We start from the raw sequence: 19,287 nt of genomic DNA, 5'->3' as shown, positions 1-19,287 counted from the left end.
GGAGGGCATGAGTGAAGGTTCCTGTTTGACACTAGAATTGACCTCACTTAGTGGCAGAATGGTCCTTCCTCCTTTCATGCATGTGTAGAAGTAGCAACATGCGTCTCCCTTTTGTGTAATTATCATTTAGTTAATGCCCAGGAGGATTTGCAAGCCCTTCACATCTCCAAGGATTTATTTTATTTCAGAGTGAAAGTGACTTTATGACCCAATTACCATTAACGTGACTTACTGCACTATTTGAGGGAAGGGAGCACGAAGACAAAGTCTGATTGATGTTTGGGCCATCAACAAGATGACCACCAAACGTTCCTGCCCGAGAAAGAGGGGCGGAGGGAGCATTTCTGTTCTATTGTTTATCAAAGCACTGGAGCCCGGGTGACCGTGCAATATTTTAATAAATGACTGTGTAAAACATGTGTGTGAAGGAGACGTTCAATGGATGTGTTAGAGTAATCGATGTTTGGCAGTAATGAATATTTTGAGTTCAAGAGATGTCAAACGTCAAAGATGACGAGAAATGACTGTACACCTAATTGCGTTACAGCCACCCTTACATTATGGGGACATTGAAGCGAGACTGAGCTAGTATCTGACCCCAGAAATAGACCTGCGAGGCAGGCTCCTAATTATGGCAAGACTCCGGGAAGCCCGACAGCCCCGGTATTTACAGGAGCGCACGGCGCCGCGGGGGTGACCCACGGGAGGCAGCGGCAGCCTCGGGAGAGGTGACCCTGGGACCCACGCCTACCTGGAGCGTCTCCGCAGCGCCTGGTTCAGAACCACCGGCGCGGACAGCTCCCCGGGCTGGCGCGACTGCGGGAGGACGCGGAGCCGGGTGGGCCCGCGCTCCGGTCCGCGGACTCGGCGGGAGGAAGGCCCCACCGAGCACCCCTTCCCCAGGCCTCCCGGACCCCGTCCCGACCCGGCGGGCTCGCGGGGTCTGTCGGGGCCGTCCCGGGCGGCGCGTCCCGCAGGAGCCGACGGGCCGGAGCCGGCAGCGGCCGCTCCCCGCCCCGCCCCGCCCCGCGGAGAGGCCGGGCGTCCCCGGCGCAGGCCCCGCCCCGCCCTCCCGGCCGCCGCCGCGCCAGGCTCCCCATTGGCCGGCGGGCGGAGGTGCGAGGAGGCGGGCCCGCCGGCGGCGGCTCGCGCCCGGGAAGGTCGGCCGGCGCTGCTGCGGGAGGGAGCGCGGATCGCGGAGCGCAGCGGCGCCCGGTCGCGGCCGCAGCCCCAGCCCCAGCCCCAGCCCCAGCCTCTGCCGCGGCGCGCAGCCCGCGGTGCCGGAGCTCCGAGGGCGCTTCCCGGGCCCCGGGCCCGCGGCGGCCAAGACGGCGGGCCGGCCGGGCGCGGGGCGGCGGGCGCTGTGCTGCGGGCTGCGCTGGTGGGGGGCGGCGGGCCGCGGCGCGGGCCCGGGGCCCGGCGCGTGCGGCTGGGAGGCGCTGTGGGGCGCGGGCGCGCGGGCGGCGGCCGGGGCCATGGCCGAGGGCGGCGCGGGCGCGCGGAGGAGGGCGCCGGCGCTGCTCGAGGCGGCCCGCGCGCGCTACGAGAGCCTGCACATCTCGGACGACGTGTTCGGCGAGTCGGGCCCGGACAGCGGCGGGAACCCCTTCTACAGCACCTCGGCCGCCTCGCGCTCCTCCTCGGCCGCCTCCTCGGACGACGAGCGGGAGCGCCCCGGCCCCCTGGGGGCCCCCGCCGCCCAGCCGCCGGGCTCCGCGGACTCGCTGGGCCCGGAAGACGACGAGGCCAGCGCGGGCTGGAGCAACGCGCTGCGGGACCGCCCGCCCCCGCGCTTTGAGGACACTGGCGGTAAGGGGCGGCCTGCGGGGCGGGGTGCAAGGGCGCGGCGCCGGGACCCCCACTTGGACCCCCGGGGTGCTGTGCCCGAGAGCCGTGGGCACCGGGGCGCACGGACTGCAGATGCCCCCTGTGCTGGCTTGACTGTGGCAGCTGCGCCTTCAGGACGCAAATGCAGTTTCGGGGAGCTGGGACTGAGTGCGAAATTAGTCTCACCTGGGGGCTCCACGTCCGTGGGCGAAGGGGATGCGATGGAGGCCGTGGCTAGCGCTTCCCCGATGAGGAGAGTCTGCCTTCCCTTGCTGGAGTGTCCTCATGTGCTGCCCTGGAAGCCAGTCACACCTGTGGGGTTGGACTTTAGGGGCCGCTTAAAGTTAGGCTATCCTAGTTGCGTGATTCTGACAGCCTGCTTGGCTGGGGTGGGGGAGAGCGGATGGGAGATGTTTTGCGGTGATGGCCAGAGAGCAAGCCTTACCCAGGTGACGGAGTGAGGCAGGTAGCAGTTGGAGCGTGGCCCAGTGAGAGCTGAGGGACGGGCCACCCATGGCGTCTTTACTGGGCTTAGTGTTCTGTTAACCTGAGAACTTTCCCTTGCTAAGAACCCTGGAGGAAGGAAGAGACGGATTCAGCAGCGTTGATGCAGGTGCATGCTCTTACCCCAGCAGGTACTGTCCGTGTGCTCTGCTTTCCACTGTGGTAATAGCCGAGCCGGGAATACCTGGAGACGGTGGCTGACTACAGGCAGCTGCAGCGGCCCCAAGGCTTCCTTACTGCTTGCTTTTGTGGGTTGGCTTTATAAGATCAGTACTTACCCTGCCTAACCTCAGCAGCCTCTGCCTTCTTTGAAAGGTGGAGACCAGCCCTCCGCAGCCACCCTCTGATGCTGTTTTCCTTGCTCCATGGCCTTCTGTGGCAGGCCCATGTTCCTGCACACTGTGTTCTTCCGTGGAAATGCACGCAACCAGTGTTGATAAAGGCCAGGGAGTGGCCTCTGTGGGCTTGATGCCGCTAGCCGCTTTTTCTGTGGTTTTCTCTGATTATTGTTCAACCTGTCAGGACCATGGCACACAGAAGAGCAGGCCCAAGGAACCTCTGGCTGGTGCTGGGACTTGAATCTGGACATGATTCAAGCCTGCTGGGAGGTTGGTAGGGCTGGTTGGACTCTGTGAGCAGGGAGTGGTTTGCAAACCTTCGACAGACTGCGCCAGTGTAGTTGCACGGAGCTACAGCTGGGCTTGCAAAGTCGGAGTTAGCTGTGCAGTGCTATGGGGTGGGTAAATGTGCATTGTGCATTTGGGCTGTGGTTAAGAGTTTGGGAATTTTCAGAATCACTCACTCTGTATGGTCCTTTTATACCACCATACATTTTCCAGGATGTCATTAAGTTCTTCCTGCCCTGGACAGCTGTTTTCCATATTGGCTATTTAAGAATTATACCAGTCCAGTGTCTGGTTTGGCAGACTCTATGCCTTGAGTATCTGTGCTCCAGTTCTGGTCTTGGAACATTTGAGATACAAGTCCACCTGGGAGAATATAGCAAGTCTGTCTATATCTCTAGGCAAAATAGGGAACTTGTGCTAGGTTAAGCCTGGTTATGAATAAGAATCATGAGTGTGCTGGTGTGAAAAGGGTGAGCACGCTGAAATACGTTTAAAAGCAATCTTATATTTCTTGGTAACCTTTAAATCGGTGAAATTCTGCAGCATGGACATTTAATCTGGCCACCGCAGCACTTATGGTCATGAAGAGCAATATCGTGTGTCATTTGGCATTAGGTTAAAATTCTACTTCCTGCAGATGCCCACTGAGTTCACACCTGGACCTAAGAATCACAGTGAAGCCCTTTAACCAAAGACTTTAGTGGTTATTTGTTTTTTTATACCCACTTTCATTTTCCTGTTCTGTGTGGGAGTTTGCCTTTTAAATCCAGTTCTAATTTAGAATTTCTTCTTTTTGCAAATTTCTCCCTGAGGGAAATTTGGGGTGAAGAGGTGTGGTGAGATGAGGTTGATGGCTTGTTAAGCTTGAATTCAGTCTTCCCTGAAACACTGGAATATGGCTTATGGGGGCTGAAAATAGATGCAGAAGTATGGGGTTGGTCAGAGAAAATCTTTGCACCTACCAGCATGGAGAGAGATGGATGTGTTTGTCAAGAGGCTGAGAGCTGCACCCCAGCCACTCTGAGAGCCAAGAGGTTCAGCCTGCTAGGTTTACCAGAGTGCAGTATCTAAGACACTCCAACAAGCAAGCATTCTGTACTTGCAAGGAATGCAGCCTGGATCTCTTTTCCATCTTTCTTCCTCAGTTTATTAACAGATCTCACTGGGTGGGTAGAGTGGGTTGGGTAGGAAAGTAAGCTGGTAGCATTTCCATCTGTACCCAATCAGGCTTTATAATAGAAAATTTGTAATCCAAATAGCTGTTGCTTCTGGAATCAAATGAGAAAAGCACAGGATTCCAGATTTATAGAGGAAGCTTCCTGCTTTGCTCCCACTGTGAAAACAGGTGTACATGTACGTACATAGATGTGGATTTTATGTAAATGTGCATGTAAGTAGATGTGTGTACGTCACTGTATCATGCATAAACGTTTTTTGCTTGCTAGTTTGGGCTAAATAGGGTTTTTTTTTAATCAGAAAAAGATTATAACTGCTGTCTCTGAGCTCTGAGTGACCTAGAAACCTTTGCAGAGAGTGCTGTGCAGGAGGGGATAGACACTGAGGACCAGTGTGCATTGAGCTGTAGTTGGAGCCACCATATGCTCCACCTTGTGGAGGGAGTGCACACAGTAGGGACGTCCTCGGTGCCCAGCTGAGAGGAGGAGGGGAAGGGTTGCAGCAGTGCTCAATCCTGTGCCAGCCCTAATAGCTGCATTTCTATAGTTAAGGTTGGAAATCCCAATCATTCCTCAGGCTGTTCTAGTGTTCCCAGCCAATTCCTTCTGTTTTCAGCATATTTTGCTTCCTAGATCAGCCGCTCAGGAAGTGCAACCAACAATTACTGGTGGAGAAGGGCCTCTGCCACCCCTCTGTCTCCTTTCTCACCTCCCCCTGGTTCTGGCTGTGCTTTGAGGTGTGAGTCCCCTTGGGATGACAGAAACACAAGCCGTGTGCTTGCAGGGCTAGCTTGACAGGCTCTTAACCCTTGCATGGCTGGAGGGTCGGCCTGGGAGCTGACATGCTTACTGGGAGTGCAGAGCCCATGACCCTCCCTAAACCAGACTTGCTGCACATGCTTCTAGAATAGCCCCTCAAGCTGTGGGCTTCCCCTGCCCACTGCTGATAACCAACACAGCATGGGAGCTCACTCTTTAGAAATAGCTTGAAATTCAGGCCTGGCTGCTTTTTGAGTCTCTGCCCTTTTGGTTTCTTATTCTGAGCAGTCTTGTGATTCGGAGGAGGCAAAGGAACTGACGGATTCACAGATGCTCAAGGACTCTTGTCTGCTTGGCTCTGTCGGTCCTTTGTCGTGACTGGCTGGGATCTGAGCTGTTCGATCTTTCTGTTAGAGATCGGGCTTCATAGAAGAGGTTGGTTCTGTTGTTGCTGTTTTGTTTTTTTACCCATGTACCATATTAGCAACCCTCTAATCATTCAGCAAGGAGGCATGACCTTGAGAAGCTGGAGAGGAACATATGGCTTTGGAGATTGGCATGTTTGAATGTTTTATCTTTAGAGTTTGATTTATGTGGTTTGAAGTCATTTTGACAGGAAGAGAAAAAGGGGTTTGTAAGCTCAGAGCCCTGGAGCCCTGTCTGTGGCGTGAAGTATAAGCAGCTGCTCCTGTCTTTAGCTCTGTGCCACGTTCTGTGGTTCCAGGGAGATCTTTGAATCTTGGTGAGCTAAGGCAATGCTATGTAGTAATTAAGCTCAAGCCGGTGTCATCTTGCAGTGGCCACATAAGATTCAGAGAAGGGAGCTTCCTGGGAGAGCCGTTTTGCTCTTTTCCCAGGAGTCTGTCCATGTGGGGGTGAAACTTGAGTTGTTGCTGCTGCTGACAATAGCAGTTCTCATTTGTCGCTTGCTTTTGCAGGCATTGTCACACTTAATCTTCACTAGAACTCTGTGGTGAGTACTTGCCATTTCCACTTCACAGAGGAAGGACAGATGTGTCTTTTTGGTCTGGGGGTGCTGAGATTACCTGGTTAATTGATCACTATCCAACTAGCCAGACTCAATAAATCAGGAAAGGGAATGTTGTTTTTTTTTTCTTTAACTAGAACTTTTTTCAGTCAAGAATATTTATTTTCATAGTTAAAAATGAATTGCTTTTAACTTTTTTGGGGGGAGGGTATGTAGTTCTGGCAGTTTTAACACATGAATGGATTTTTTAAATCAACGCCACAATCAAGACACAGAAGAGAAGATTCTAGAATTTTATCTAGCTCCTTATTTAATCCTTGCCACCCTTGAGCCCTCCTAGTGGGAGCTTAGGGCTGTTTTGCAGGAGGTGGGGCTTTGAATACTCTGGAACACAGTGATTTACTTGAGGTCTAATCTCAGTCTTAGTGTCGGAAACTCACCTTTATTTTTAAGAGCTGTGATTACATATTTTTTCCTCTTAACAAGTAATATACATTTATTTTAGAAAATAAAAAGAAAAATGATAAAATTTAAAAAGACTATTATCTTTCATTACCCAGAGATAACCACAGTTGACTTACTGAATATATACTTCATATATCTTAGGTTACATATGGTTGGTATACCTGATTTTTAATTATAATTAATATATTGTGAACATTTTCCATTTAAATTTTAAAAAGCCATTTTACTAACTATGTAAGACTCTGCAGTTCCCTTTGGTTAGAACTGAGTTTATTGCCCCACTTCCCCCCCCCACTTTTTTTTTTTTTTGCTATTAAATCAATGCTATGATGAATATTATTCAAGGTTAAGTTTGTGTACATATCCTTAATTTATTCCTTAGCATGAAATGATCAAAATAATATTGAAGTAAGGATTTTGCACATTATTTTGAGACTTTTTATATCTTTTGTGAAAGAGCCTTCCAGAAATGTGCCGCTTTATGCTCCTGCCGACAGTGTACCGGAGAGTCTATTAGAACATCTTTTTGCTTATGAGGCAGCAAACTAATCCCACCAGTAGGGTGGCTTTTAGAGGAGTACTTCATTTGAGGAAGCTTATTGGGGTATAGCACAGAGAGTGCATGAGTCATTAGTGCACAGCACAGCGAATTCTTACCTGGGTACATCCATGTCACCACTGCCCAGATTGGGGTAAAGAACATTCCCAGCACCCTGAAGGTCCCCCCTCGTCCCTTCCCAGTCAGTACCTCCCTGCTCCCAGAGACAGCCATTATTCTGAGTTTCATCACCGTAGGTTAATTTTGCTCATTATATTGTTTGATCTGTAAGATGCAGCCATATTATTGCATGTAGTAGTCATATCTTTATATTGCTGTGTAGTATTCCATTGTACATGTATGCTACAGTTTATCCAGTATCCTATCAGTGGGCCTTTAGGCTGTTTCCAGTTTGGGGGCTTTTATGAGTAAGGCTGCTATGAACATTCTTGTATGTGTTTTTTTGGTGGACATACACATCATTTCCCTTGGTCGTATGTACGTAGGAGTGGGATTGCTGGGTCATGGGTTAGGTGTCTGTTTGCCTTCAGTATAGTCTTTCATTTCAGTCTGGGTGTGTTGACATTTGGGGCCAGATGATTCTTTGTTCTGGGGTGCTGCCCTGTGCATTGCAGGATGTTTAGCAGAATCCCAGGCCTCTACCCGCTTAATGCGGACAGCACCCCTTCTCCCCGGTTGTGACAACCAAATAGGGCTCCAGACATTGCCAAATTTCCCTGCAGGGCAGAATTGTTGAGAACCACTGCTTAGTAGATGCTGCCAAGCAGTTTTCCAGTTTATACTCCCACCAGCAAGGTGCGGGATGTGCCGTGTATTAATTCAGCAAGCACATTGGACCCTGCTGGGATAAAACGGTAAGTAAGACATGCCCCCCGGAGTCCAGTAGGAGAGACCAAGTGAAGAAAAAGAGATGAGAGTCTCTGGTGAATGCTCTGATCAGGGTAAACATGGACTTTTACAAGATTCCAGAGGTGAGACACCTTCTTCAGCTAGGCTAGGGAAGAAGGAGGCAGTGTTTCTGGCCTCTAAGCTACATTTTGAAGAATAAATAAAAATTAGGTAAAGAGAAAGGAAAAGTGTCTCAACAAGAGAACAATTTGGGCAGAAGCATGGGAGGCTGGGGGAAGGAGAAGGCCTGTCACTTTGCTTATGGACAGCTAGCTCTGTTCCCCACCAAACTGAACTTCCTTGCTTCAGGTCGTCTTGGTGAAAACTGTGTTGAAATTTGACATTTGTTACCATCGCAAGTAACTGCAGCAGGAATCCAACTCCAAGTTCCACAGTTCAGATTCCAAGAATCCAAACTCCAAGTTCAGATTTACCTAGCAAATGCTGGATCCCACTGGAGGGGCATTTGGCAAGTTTGTTGAGAAATGAGTACTTACGGTGGAATCGTGGAAAAGCACTGGGGTCCTTCCTTTAAGGAAGGAAGAGAGAAAGGGACAACAAAAGGAAATGTGATAAAACCTTTATTCCTTTATTGGTGAGAAGAAGTACAGTATCATCTTCTGGGGGGCATGAGGGGATGTCATGCTAGAAGAATAATAGAATACCTAAAATACCTCCTATGGAAAGGTGGTGTTTGCCTAGCCTCACATGTGGTATAAAGAACTTTCTTCCCCACCAGGAAGAATTATTACAAAAGGATGAACAAATGGCCAAATTTAGCTGTATATTTAAGAAATCACTTTTATTAAGGAGTTTAGAATCACAAGTCCTTCTACTTCTGACATCATTGCCGTTGCTGCCAGCTATAACCAGGACAGCATTGCCCCTTGGCCGGGCTGCTGGAGCCTTCATCTGTTTGGATTTTCAGCTTCTACTCGTGTCCACCACCCCGGCCGCATTTCTCTTTCCCCAGGCTGTGGTGGAAAAGTGATGTTTTACAGACATGAGTCCATCTACTCCCTTCTCTGCTTAAAACCCTCCCATGGCTTCCCATCCAAGCCAAGGGAAATGCAGGTTCCTTAGTGTGGCCTCCAGGTGGACAGGTCCACCCTAGCCTTCCTCTCCAGTGTCACCTTGCAGCACTTGTCCTACCATTAAGTCGATCCTCTGTCCATCTCAGAGACTTTGTGCCTGCCAGGTCCCCACCTGGAATGTTCTTTCTGCTGATGTTCGAATGGCAGCCCTTGCTTGTTGGTCTGGTCTGGTTCCAGTGTCACTGTCTCTACGGATCTAATATCACTACTCTCCCTCAGGTCCCTCCTAACACCCCTTGCCATCCAACATCAACTAGTTCATTTTCCATGTGGGCAGAGACCTTGGGTGCTGTGGTCACGGTGAGAACGTGATAAGTGCTCAACTTTTGCTGAATGATTGCATGAACAAAAGAATAGATAGCTGAAGCAGATTTTTAAAATGCATCTGGGAATTGGCACTGATAAAGAATGTTTACAAGGAGCTGAGCATCTCTAACATCCCAAATAGCAGAAGTGCGGATGAGGCAGTTCACAAAGGAATGAATTCCTTATCCTGGAAGCACCAGTGTGTTATAGGGAGATTTTTGTCTTGGGTAGAAGACTGAACTTGCTGGCCTTTCCTTGGGCTTCTACCACTTGCCTACTTCCTAATGGCCAGAGACTCCCAAGACAGGACACTATTGGGGTCCTGTCTAAAAGGGTACAAGCCAGCTGCTTATACCCTTTTATTTGTCTAACAAATGTGTATCACTTACTATGAGCCAGATGCTGTTCTAAGCACTTTCTAACCTATGTAATCTTCATAACCATCTTGTGAGCTGAGTACCGTCATTATTCCTATTTTTGAAATGAGGAAACTGAGTCAGAGTGGTTAAGTGACATAGGGTAGACTGGACCCTTTGGTTAGGGTACTAGGAAGGATCCATGAGTAGGGCTGATGAGCAGAGCAGTGAATGTGAGACATGGCTTATGCAGGTCAGATCAGCTAATAAGTCCCTTGCAGGGGGCTGTGAAGCACAGATGACCACTGTTCTCAGACCCGTCTTCTCTGGGTGCCTCCCACCCCAGGCAATGTCAGCACCTCTTCCCAGCCCCTGCAGTGAGATGGGGCTGCTGCCTGGCTTGTGGGCAGTGGGAAGTGAGCAGAAGTCTGGAAGAGAGACCCCATGGGCAGGTGGCTGAGACCTTGGTCAGAAATGGTCACTGCACTCACCGATGCTTGGTCCCATCCTCTCTGAAGTAGTGGACAGGAAACCAAGATAAATACAACTTTGACATTTCAAAGCTTCCAAGATGGGCTGGGTACCATGGCTCACACCTGTAATCCCAGCACTTTGGGAGGATGAGGCAGGAGGATGGCTTCAGGCCAGGAGTTTGAGACCAACTTGAGCAGCATATCAAGACCCTGTCTCTACTAAAAAAATAAAAATAATAAAAAAAGCAAGGGATGGTGGTACACACCTATAGTCCCAGCAGCTACTCAGGAGGCTGAGGCAGAGGAGGATCACTTGAGTCCTGGAGTTGAGTCTGCAGTGAGTCCTGATCATACCACTGTACTCCAGCCTAAGTGACAGAGTGAGACCCCACCTTGGGGGGGGGAGCCTCTAACAAGCTTCCATGGCAAAAGCAACAGAAAATGGAATCACCTTAGAAGTAACAGGGGAGAGACCTATTTTCTCAAGTTTGAAACAGGGTTACAGTGAGAATAGAAAGGATCAGGATAGAGGAAGGTTTTTCTAGGAGGAGAGAATGTCTACAGGTGGAATCATCCACAGACTGGTTAGTGAAAGTCTTGATTACCTGAGCACTTTGTACCTTGGGGAAGTCGACGTCTTTCACCAGTGCCGTCCTAAATACGTGTTCCCGGGATCCCACTGCTGCGTTTGTAGGGGGGATTGCCAGAGGATCTGAGGTTCTGTGAGTAGATGTTTGCTTCAGAACACTCACAACAAGCAGTGTACATCTCCTTCCAGAATTTCCTGTTTTTCTTGGCTGTGTTTTCTTAGGCGAGCTGGGGTGCTGACCACAACCTATGGCATTTTAGGGGGACATGCGTTCGAAATGCCACTGGAGTCCTGGAACAGAACCCAATTGGAAATCAGAGACAATAGTTGCTTTTCTTTAGGATGGAAAGAGGTAAATTTTAGGTAACTAATAGCAAGGGCAAATTCACACTACGTATTGTAAATCTGTAGACTCTGTTTAAGAAGTGTAGCAGATAAGAAATACAAAGATTTCGGACAAGATTTTAATAAATTCAGGAAGACAGCAAATTATATCACGGGAATGGGAATATGTTAATAGCTGAAAGAGTACAGCCCACATTTCTGAAGGTTGTGTGCAGGATGCTTTGGTGGGAAGGAGTGACGATCTGCCTTCCATTCTGCCTCTCAGAAAGGCATTGGGGTGTGCACAGAGCTTTGGAGACAGATGTCCCTGGGTGCCAGTCCCAGCTTTGCCCCTAGATTGCCTTCTCCTGGAAGGGCAGCTCCAGGCCCCACATGGGATCACACAGGCCCCCCTACACAGGAGGCATTCAAGTTAAGTACGCCTTCCATCGTCTCTGCCGGGCTCCTACGGGCCAATGTCCCTGCTGCCAAAGGACAAACCCAAGTCATTGTGCACCGTGGGGAGTGCCGACGTTCCTTCACCCAGTCAGTTTATCAGTAGCAACAGTGGAAATTTTAAAGTGAAACTGCCTGGGAAACTAAAGCAAAACAGCCCTGAAAATAAAAAGGTTTTGAGCGTAGACTTTGTATCTTCTTTTGAGTGCATTTCATACATATGGCAGATATTTATAGAGTGCCTACTATGTGCCAGACAGTGTGTTAGAAAGTGGGGTTTGAGAAATTAATAAGAGTTCCCAGCCCTTCAGCGAGCATTAAATCCTGGTGGCGAAGACAGGCAGCTGGTCCACAAATCGTTGTGATGCAGTGTAACCAGTGCTGTCGTCAGAAGGATATTCTAGGTCCTAAGGGAACCCCCAGAAAGAGCCAGCGGGAAAACTTGTTTAGGGCCACAGTAAACGTGGTAGAGGCAGGTGGTACCCAGGGAAACCAAGGATGGTTTGCTGCCAGCCCTGCTCCTTTACGTGTCCAGAGCGTCTCCCTCCCTCTGAGACTAGCAAGCTTGGCAAGCCGGGGCTCCCGGCAGGCGTGTGGGTGGCTCTGCCTCAGTTCTGACCTGCAGCCAATACTCTGATGCCCATTTCCGTTAAGGAGTAGAACCGGAGGTAATATTACGAAAAAGTACAGTGAGTCCTCACTTAACATCAATAGGTTCTTTGAAACTGTGACTGGAAGCAAGATGACATACAACAGGCCCTTGGAAAATGCCGTTTCATTATTAATGTTGATGAGGAAAAAAAAAATGGGTTTTGTCATAGGTCATTTTGCTTAAAGTTGCAATGTCCAAGAACCTACTGATGACATTAAGTGAGGACTTTTTGTTCCCTGAGATTTGGACTGGGAAGGTAAGTGGCGGTTGTGGAGTTAAAAAAGAAAGGAATACTTTTTTTTTTTTTCTCAGCTGTTTTAATATTCTGTGCAATCTTTTAAAAATTATACATGTAAAAATACATGCAGTTGACCCTTGAACAACACAGGTTTAACTGCATGGGTCCACTTACATGTGGATTTCCTTCTGCCTCTGCCAACCCTGAGCCAGCAAGAATGACCCCTTCTCTTCCTCCTCAGTGTGAAGATGATGAGGATGAAGACCTTTATGATGATCCTTAGCCACTTACTGCATAATAAACATATTTTTTCCTTCCTTATGATTTTCTTGATAACACTTTCTTTTCTCCAGCTTATTTGATTGTAGGAATATAGTATGTAATACATACAACATATAGAATATGCATTAACAGACGGTATATGTCATTGGTAAGGCTTCCAGTCAACAGCGGGCTCTTAGTAGTTAAGTTTTGGGGGAATCAAAAGTTATATGTGGATTTTTGACTGCTCTGGGGGTTGATGCCCTAATCTCCATGTTGTTCAAGGGTCAGCTATAATTTTAATAATAACCATTAAAGTAATACTATACATAGTTCTTTTTTTTTTTTTTAAGCCAGTCAAATTTAGCAGTGGGGGGTTGAATACTAACTTTAGTGACACTAATGTTAATAAGTTCTGATAACCCACTATCATCAGACCAGCCGATATACATAGTTCTTGACTGGAGCCCTTTTTTTACTCTTTTCCCTTTTGTGTTGGAATTCTCCTCCCTTCTCTTTCTCTCCTATCTCTGTCCTTATAATCAGTACTGACAACTTGGTGCTCATATGCAGACATGTTTTTTCCCTCCCTCCCCCACCCATTCCCCACAGACACGTTTGTGCATATGCATACATGTATAGTTTTTTTTTTTGGTGGGCAACGTCATTTAACAAATAAGGGCTCATTTTGTATACCTTTTATCAAGCTCTTCTCACTCGATGCTTCATGAATAACTATCTTCTATTTCTATTTTACTTAATTTTTATAAGGAATGCCTGCTAAACTTCTGCCAAATGCCTCTTTAGCATTTTATCGCTATGGTCCGATGTTTTTTTTCCACATTTAATTTATTGAGGAAGTAACTTTTATTGATTTCCTGGTATTGAGCTATCTTTGTAGAGCTTGGATAAACCCAGGCAGGTCTCAGTATGTATCTCTTTGGTGTATGCTTGAATTCTGTTTGCTAATGTTAGTTCAGAGTTTCTGTAACTAAGCAGTCATAAGCCTGATTTGTTAATAATTTCCCATCTCACAGGCTTGTCAGGTTTGGGCATTAAAATTCCGCTTGGCTTTATAAATAAATCAGCTTATTTTTAAGTTTCCTGTTGCCATTTAACAGTAGAATTATGGGTTAGATAGAACTTAGGTGTGGAGCTGTGTGATCTTGGTGCCTTTTCTGAATTTTTCTACTTCTTGAATCAGTTGGATGATTTGTTTTCCTAAAAAAAATCATATATTTCTTCCATAATTTTCAAATTTGTTGACCTGAAGTTCCATGCAGTATTTTTTTTTTTTTTTTTTTTGAGACAGAGTCTCGCTTGTTGACCAGGCTAGAGTGAGTGCTGTGGCGTCAGCCTAGCTCACAGCAACCTCAATCTCCTGGGCTCAAGCAATCCTTCTGCCTCAGCCTCCCAAGTAGCTGGGACTACAGGCATGCGCCACCATGCCCAGCTAATTTTATATATATATTAGTTGGCCAATTAATTTCTTTCTATTTATAGTAGAGACGGGGTCTTGCTCTTGCTTAGGCTGGTTTCGAACTCCTGACCTCGAGCAATCCGCCCGCCTCAGCCTCCCAGAGTGCTAGGATTACAGGCGTGAGCCACCGCGCCCGGCTTCCATGCAGTATTTTTTTAATGATTCGTTCAATCTCTATTGTATTTGCTTTTCTATATCTGTCCTCAGGATAGAAATCTTGTCTGTTTTTCTACATCCTCCTCCTTTCCCCTTTCTCTTCCCCTTGTCTTCTCTCCTCTCTTTCTTCTCTCCTGCTGCCCATCTTTGCTGTATCTTATTCTTAACTGGGCACAAGAAGTGTTTTTATATTTTATTGATCTCTTCAGTGACCCAACTTTGAGTTTATTTGTCCATTTTAAGTTTTTTATTAGTCTGAACTTTTATCTTTTTTAAATAACTCCTTCCTTTTGATTTAGTGAGCTGTCCTTTTCTAATCGCTTAAGATTAGTGCAAAGTTCCTTTTTATTTTTAAAATATTTTCTGTACTGTTGAAAGCATTTGACACTAAAATCTCCTTGGAGTATAATGTCTGGTGTATTCTGTAAGTTTTCATACAAGTGTTCCCTTTTCCGTTGCTTTCAAGGTTTCCTTCAGTTCTTCTTTTGACTCATTCTTTGATCTAAAAATGTGTTTCTTAATTTCTGAGTACTTAAGACTTTTTTGTTACCTGATTATTTGATCCTAATTTTGTTGGATTCTGATCACAGAAATCTCCTTTAAGTCTTTAATTTGAAAGGTTTGTAAAGGTTTTCTTTGTTACCAAATATGTAATTAATCTTTACAAATGTGGCATAGGTGTAAGAAAAAGCTTTATTGTTTTAGCTCTTACATTTATGTCTTTGATCTGTTTTGAGGTATATTTTGGGTATGGTGTGAGGTACGGTTGCAGTTTTATCCTTTGCATGTTGGTATTCAGTTGCTTCAGCACCATTTGTTGAAAAGATGATTTTTTCCCCATTGAATTGTTTTGACACCCTTGTCAAAAATCAATTGACTGTCATTTATTTTCCATTTTTATAATATTTTTTGCCTTTCTCCTCCCCACCTCATAATTAAATATATATTTCTCTATAGTCATTTGAAAACAGCATGCTGTTTCCCCAAGACTGTTTTTCTCAGAAAAAGACCTTTTATATCAAGAATCCTTATTTAACTTTTTATCATACTCAATCCCAGAGATTTACTACTATCTTTTTATATTACACACACATATGAGATACACCAAGTATATATTTTGTCCAAATAGCTACTGAAGTCCAGACTGAAGCCAACTGTAGAATGAACTTATAGTATACAAGAGTACTGTCTAAAGTTTTTTTTTTTTTTTTTTTTTTTTGAGACAGAGTCTCGCTTTGTTGCCCAGGCTAGAGTGAGTGCCGTGGCGTCCTAGCTCACAGCAACCTCAAACTCCTGGGCTCGAGTGATCCAGCCTCCCGGGTAGCTGGGACTACAGGCATGCGCCACCATGCCCGGCTAATTTTTTTTTTTATATATATCAGTTGGCCAATTAATTTCTTTCTATTTATAGTAGAGATGAGGTCTCGCTCTTGCTCAGGCTGGTTTTTTGAACTCCTGACCTTGAGCAATCCGCCCGCCTCGGCCTCCCAAGAGCTAGGATTACAGGCGTGAGCCACAGCGCCCGGCCTAAAGTTTTTTTTTTAATATTTTACTTTATTAAAGATTATATGAGTCAAAATTCCAAAAGTAGTACGGGAATAATAATTTCTCATGCTGTTAGTAGTTTGATTGCACCTGTGGACACTCTACTGCACATTTGTGAAAATGAAGAGGTGTTCATTTCAGGTTGGGCACTGGGCAAGGCATTTTTTACTACATCTGCTAATATAGGGGTTTTCTACCAGTGATGTCCTCACCTTCCTAAGAGTAGCTCTTGAAGGTAAAGGCTTACCTTCTTTTCATCTCCTAGACTTGAGGATTTGTTCAGTTCATAAGATGTTGCAATTTCATTGACACAAACCCATAAACTAAATCTTGGCTCACCACTTAAATGTGTTCTTTGAATATTTTTAGGAGTAAACTTCATATGTTGCCCTCACTTATAATTTTTACTTCTAACATTTCTGCATGCAATTGCTACTTCCTACAGTCACTTGAGGAAAACTAGGAAATGTGGCAGCGGAACAGTATATTTGTCTTTCAGGATAACAAAATTATTTCAGAATTTCTGTCTGCATTTCAAATGCCAGTATATGGTGTCTTCCCTGAGGAGACAGTAGATATCACATAAGGAACATTTGTACTCTCTTGACACATCAGTTTGGTTACCCAGAATTCCCTGTGCCGGCAAACCAGAAAGGCAGAAACATGGCTGAGTTCCTCATTAATCCAGCAGGCTGTCCGTCCTCAAAGGCCTGGGTATGTTTGCTCAGCTTGTCTGCCGTACAAGATACAGAAGGAGCGCGTTAATTCAGGGAAAAATTTTTTCTCAGTAACACATTTTCCAGGAGGAACTTAACAACCAGGATTCATAGTTTGAGCAAATCTTGGCAATTCTTCATCTTCTAACTACTGAAAATGGTAATTTGTCCGTGGTCATCATTTTAACATTCATTTCGAGTGTAGTGTTAGTCTCCGTAGACTTAAAACTCTAAGAAATTGTATTCTTAAAGCATTCTTATAAAGTCTGTTATTGTAATGTTTCATTTATGAAAACAAGTTTTCTATAATACTTTCTTTTTTTAATGCTCTATATGTTCTCTTTTAGGTCTAGATTGGAAGTGATTCATTATGTATATTGTCATACATGATTGTGAAATTTTTATCTACTCCTGAATTTCTAAGGTGGCACTGTTGACTTTTTGCTTTTAAGTCATAGTCCCTAGGTGAAGAATTCCCAAATAGAACATTTTCTTGAAATAGTTATAGCCTGAATGAAATTAAATGACTGTAAGATTACATTAAATTCTTAAGGGCTATTTAGTTTAGTATTATAAGAGCTAAGACATGAAATAATTCTACAAAGATTATAATTATGATATAAACTAAACTCTATTATTCTGCCTTGTGTCATTATTTAAATTTTATAACTGTCAGTTCTAAAAGGATAAATAGTCTTTTTATCTGGGCAACATACTCATAGTATTTGTAATATTTGTACTAACTGTCATTGTGTTTCTCAGTTTATGTATTTGAAAGCCCTTAATTTCTTAATACTTTTTGTTTTTAAAATTAGCAGCTATTACAATCTTTAATTATTATAACATTTACTCTTGTAATAATAACTAAACAATTATACTTTAACTTATAGAATTTTCAAGCACCTGTAAAGCACATAAGTCTATTTTCAGTCTGAGTTATATCTAGAATGCTTAATTATATGTGGAAGATATTAATTGAAAACAGTGAATTGCATATCTTGTGCATATCATTGAGATAGTTAAACTGCTTAGGCCTGACAGAAATCTACATGATTAAATGACATTGATCACCCGTCCAATCAAGGGTGTGAGAAATGACATTGAGGCCCAAGACCGTTTGGCTCAATGGTCTTCAGTTTTCTTTCCTCATTTCTCACCATGGAGTCTTGATTTTGGTCCATATGTTGTTAGAGACCTTTCATTATTGTTGTCTCAGCTGTGGGGCCTGTTGGTATACATAGTTGACCCTTGAAAAACGCAGGGGTTAAGGGTGCTGACCCCCCACAGAGTTGAAAATCTGTATATAACTTTTAACTCACCAAAAACTTAACTACTAATAGTCTACTGTTGACCAGAAGCCTCACCAGCAACATGAACAGTCTATTAATACCTATATGCTATATTCTTACAATAAAGTAAGCTAGAGAAAAGAAAGTGTTATTAAGAAAATCATAACGAAGAGAAAATGTACTTACTATTCATTAAGTGGAAGTGGATCATTGTATAAGTCTCCATCCTCCCTGTCTTCATGTTGAGTAGGCCCAGGAGGAAGAGGAGGAGTAGGAGGAGGTCTGGTCTCCCTGTCTCAGTGGTGGCAGAGACAGAAGAAAATCCATGTGTAAGTGGACCTGTGCAGTTCAGACCTGTTTTGATCAGGGGCCAACTGTACTCTGAATTCTTTTCTTCAAGTGTCTTTTATCTCCATAGCTGAGTGATATCTTATCTGGGGAAGCCACACTGGAGTTCCATGGTCCCACTGTTAAGCTAGTCTGTGCCCATTCCTTTTTAGGTGCAAGTTTATTCTACCTGAAAGATTGCCCTTTTCCCCTCTATTCTCAGGTTCAGAACCTCTACTAGTGGTTGCCTCGTGCAGAACTCAGCGACCTTCACCGCCCCTCTGTCATCTGTCCCTTCTCTTCCCTGGTCTCGGGATGCTGCCTCACAGTGTCCTAGCGTGTCCTTTCTGCCCTCCGCTGCCTCCTGCTTCTCTCTGCAGTGAGATTTCTTGGTCCTGATCTCCTGGGTTAGTGATTCCACAATCCTATATGACCACCGTCACCTTCTCTTTGTCTGAAGAGTTGTTTAGTTGGGAAATCATGTTCTCTAGTTACAGGAAAGCTGTTTTTTTTGTTTTTTTTTTTCCTCTTGTGTGTTGCAATAGAATCCCTTTGAGCACTGTAATTATTTTAATTAAAATTCAAGCTGTCATCTGTATCCTCCAGTAGCTCTCTCTTTCTGGGTGTGTGTTGTGTTTCTTCTGATCTGTCTTCTTTGTTGCTGAGACCCTTAGAAAGGGGGTTATCACTCTTTGTAGAGTCACGGGGTCTAGGTGTGGTGGTGTACTGGTGGGCTTGGCAGGCCTGCCGTGGGGATGTGGAGAAGCCAGCCCTCCCTGTGTCCACGGCGGACCCTGCCAAGCCCTCCCGGTGCCCCTCTCATTGTCAGTGCTGGAGAAGCAGAATGGGGACAAGCGGAGGGAAAGGTGCAATGTTGGGGTCACCACCTTCATTCAGAGAGATAATGTGAAAGGCTTCATCTCAAAGCAAAAATATCTATTGGGTAGCACTTAAATCATTTTATTTCATACTTATGTACCATTACTCCCATTGTACAAATGAACAGACTTTGGGAGATTAAGTGATTTGCCCACTCAAGTATTAGTGATAGAATCGGGAATTGAACACTCTGGGCGGAAAAGCCACTGGCCTGTGTCTGTTAGAGAAGGGACCAGGAGGCATGCCCGGCACGCACGCAGGGAGCGCTGTGATGTTGGCTGTGCTTGTTGTGCAGGACTCCAACTTCCGTATAGCTGAACCCCTGTGGGGGGCTGTGAAGAGAGTGATGGTGTGA

At 45.6% G+C, this 19,287-nt stretch overlaps 1 protein-coding gene across 1 annotated transcript in view; it reads left to right on the top strand.

Moving 5' to 3' along the window:
* The first annotated feature begins 1,475 nt into the window (after nucleotides 1-1,475).
* PGBD5 (piggyBac transposable element derived 5) overlaps nucleotides 1,476-19,287 on the top strand; it is an 81,797-nt gene continuing 63,985 nt past the window's right edge. The window contains exon 1 of the mRNA XM_075995453.1: nucleotides 1,476-1,809. Coding sequence (XP_075851568.1) covers nucleotides 1,476-1,809 — 334 coding nt within the window. The remainder of the gene's footprint in view (nucleotides 1,810-19,287) is intronic.

This window comes from Microcebus murinus, chromosome 19, assembly GCF_040939455.1.
Source record: "Microcebus murinus isolate Inina chromosome 19, M.murinus_Inina_mat1.0, whole genome shotgun sequence".
NCBI classification, from domain to species: Eukaryota; Metazoa; Chordata; class Mammalia; order Primates; family Cheirogaleidae; genus Microcebus; species Microcebus murinus.
This window is presented reverse-complemented; position numbering and strand designations above follow the sequence as displayed.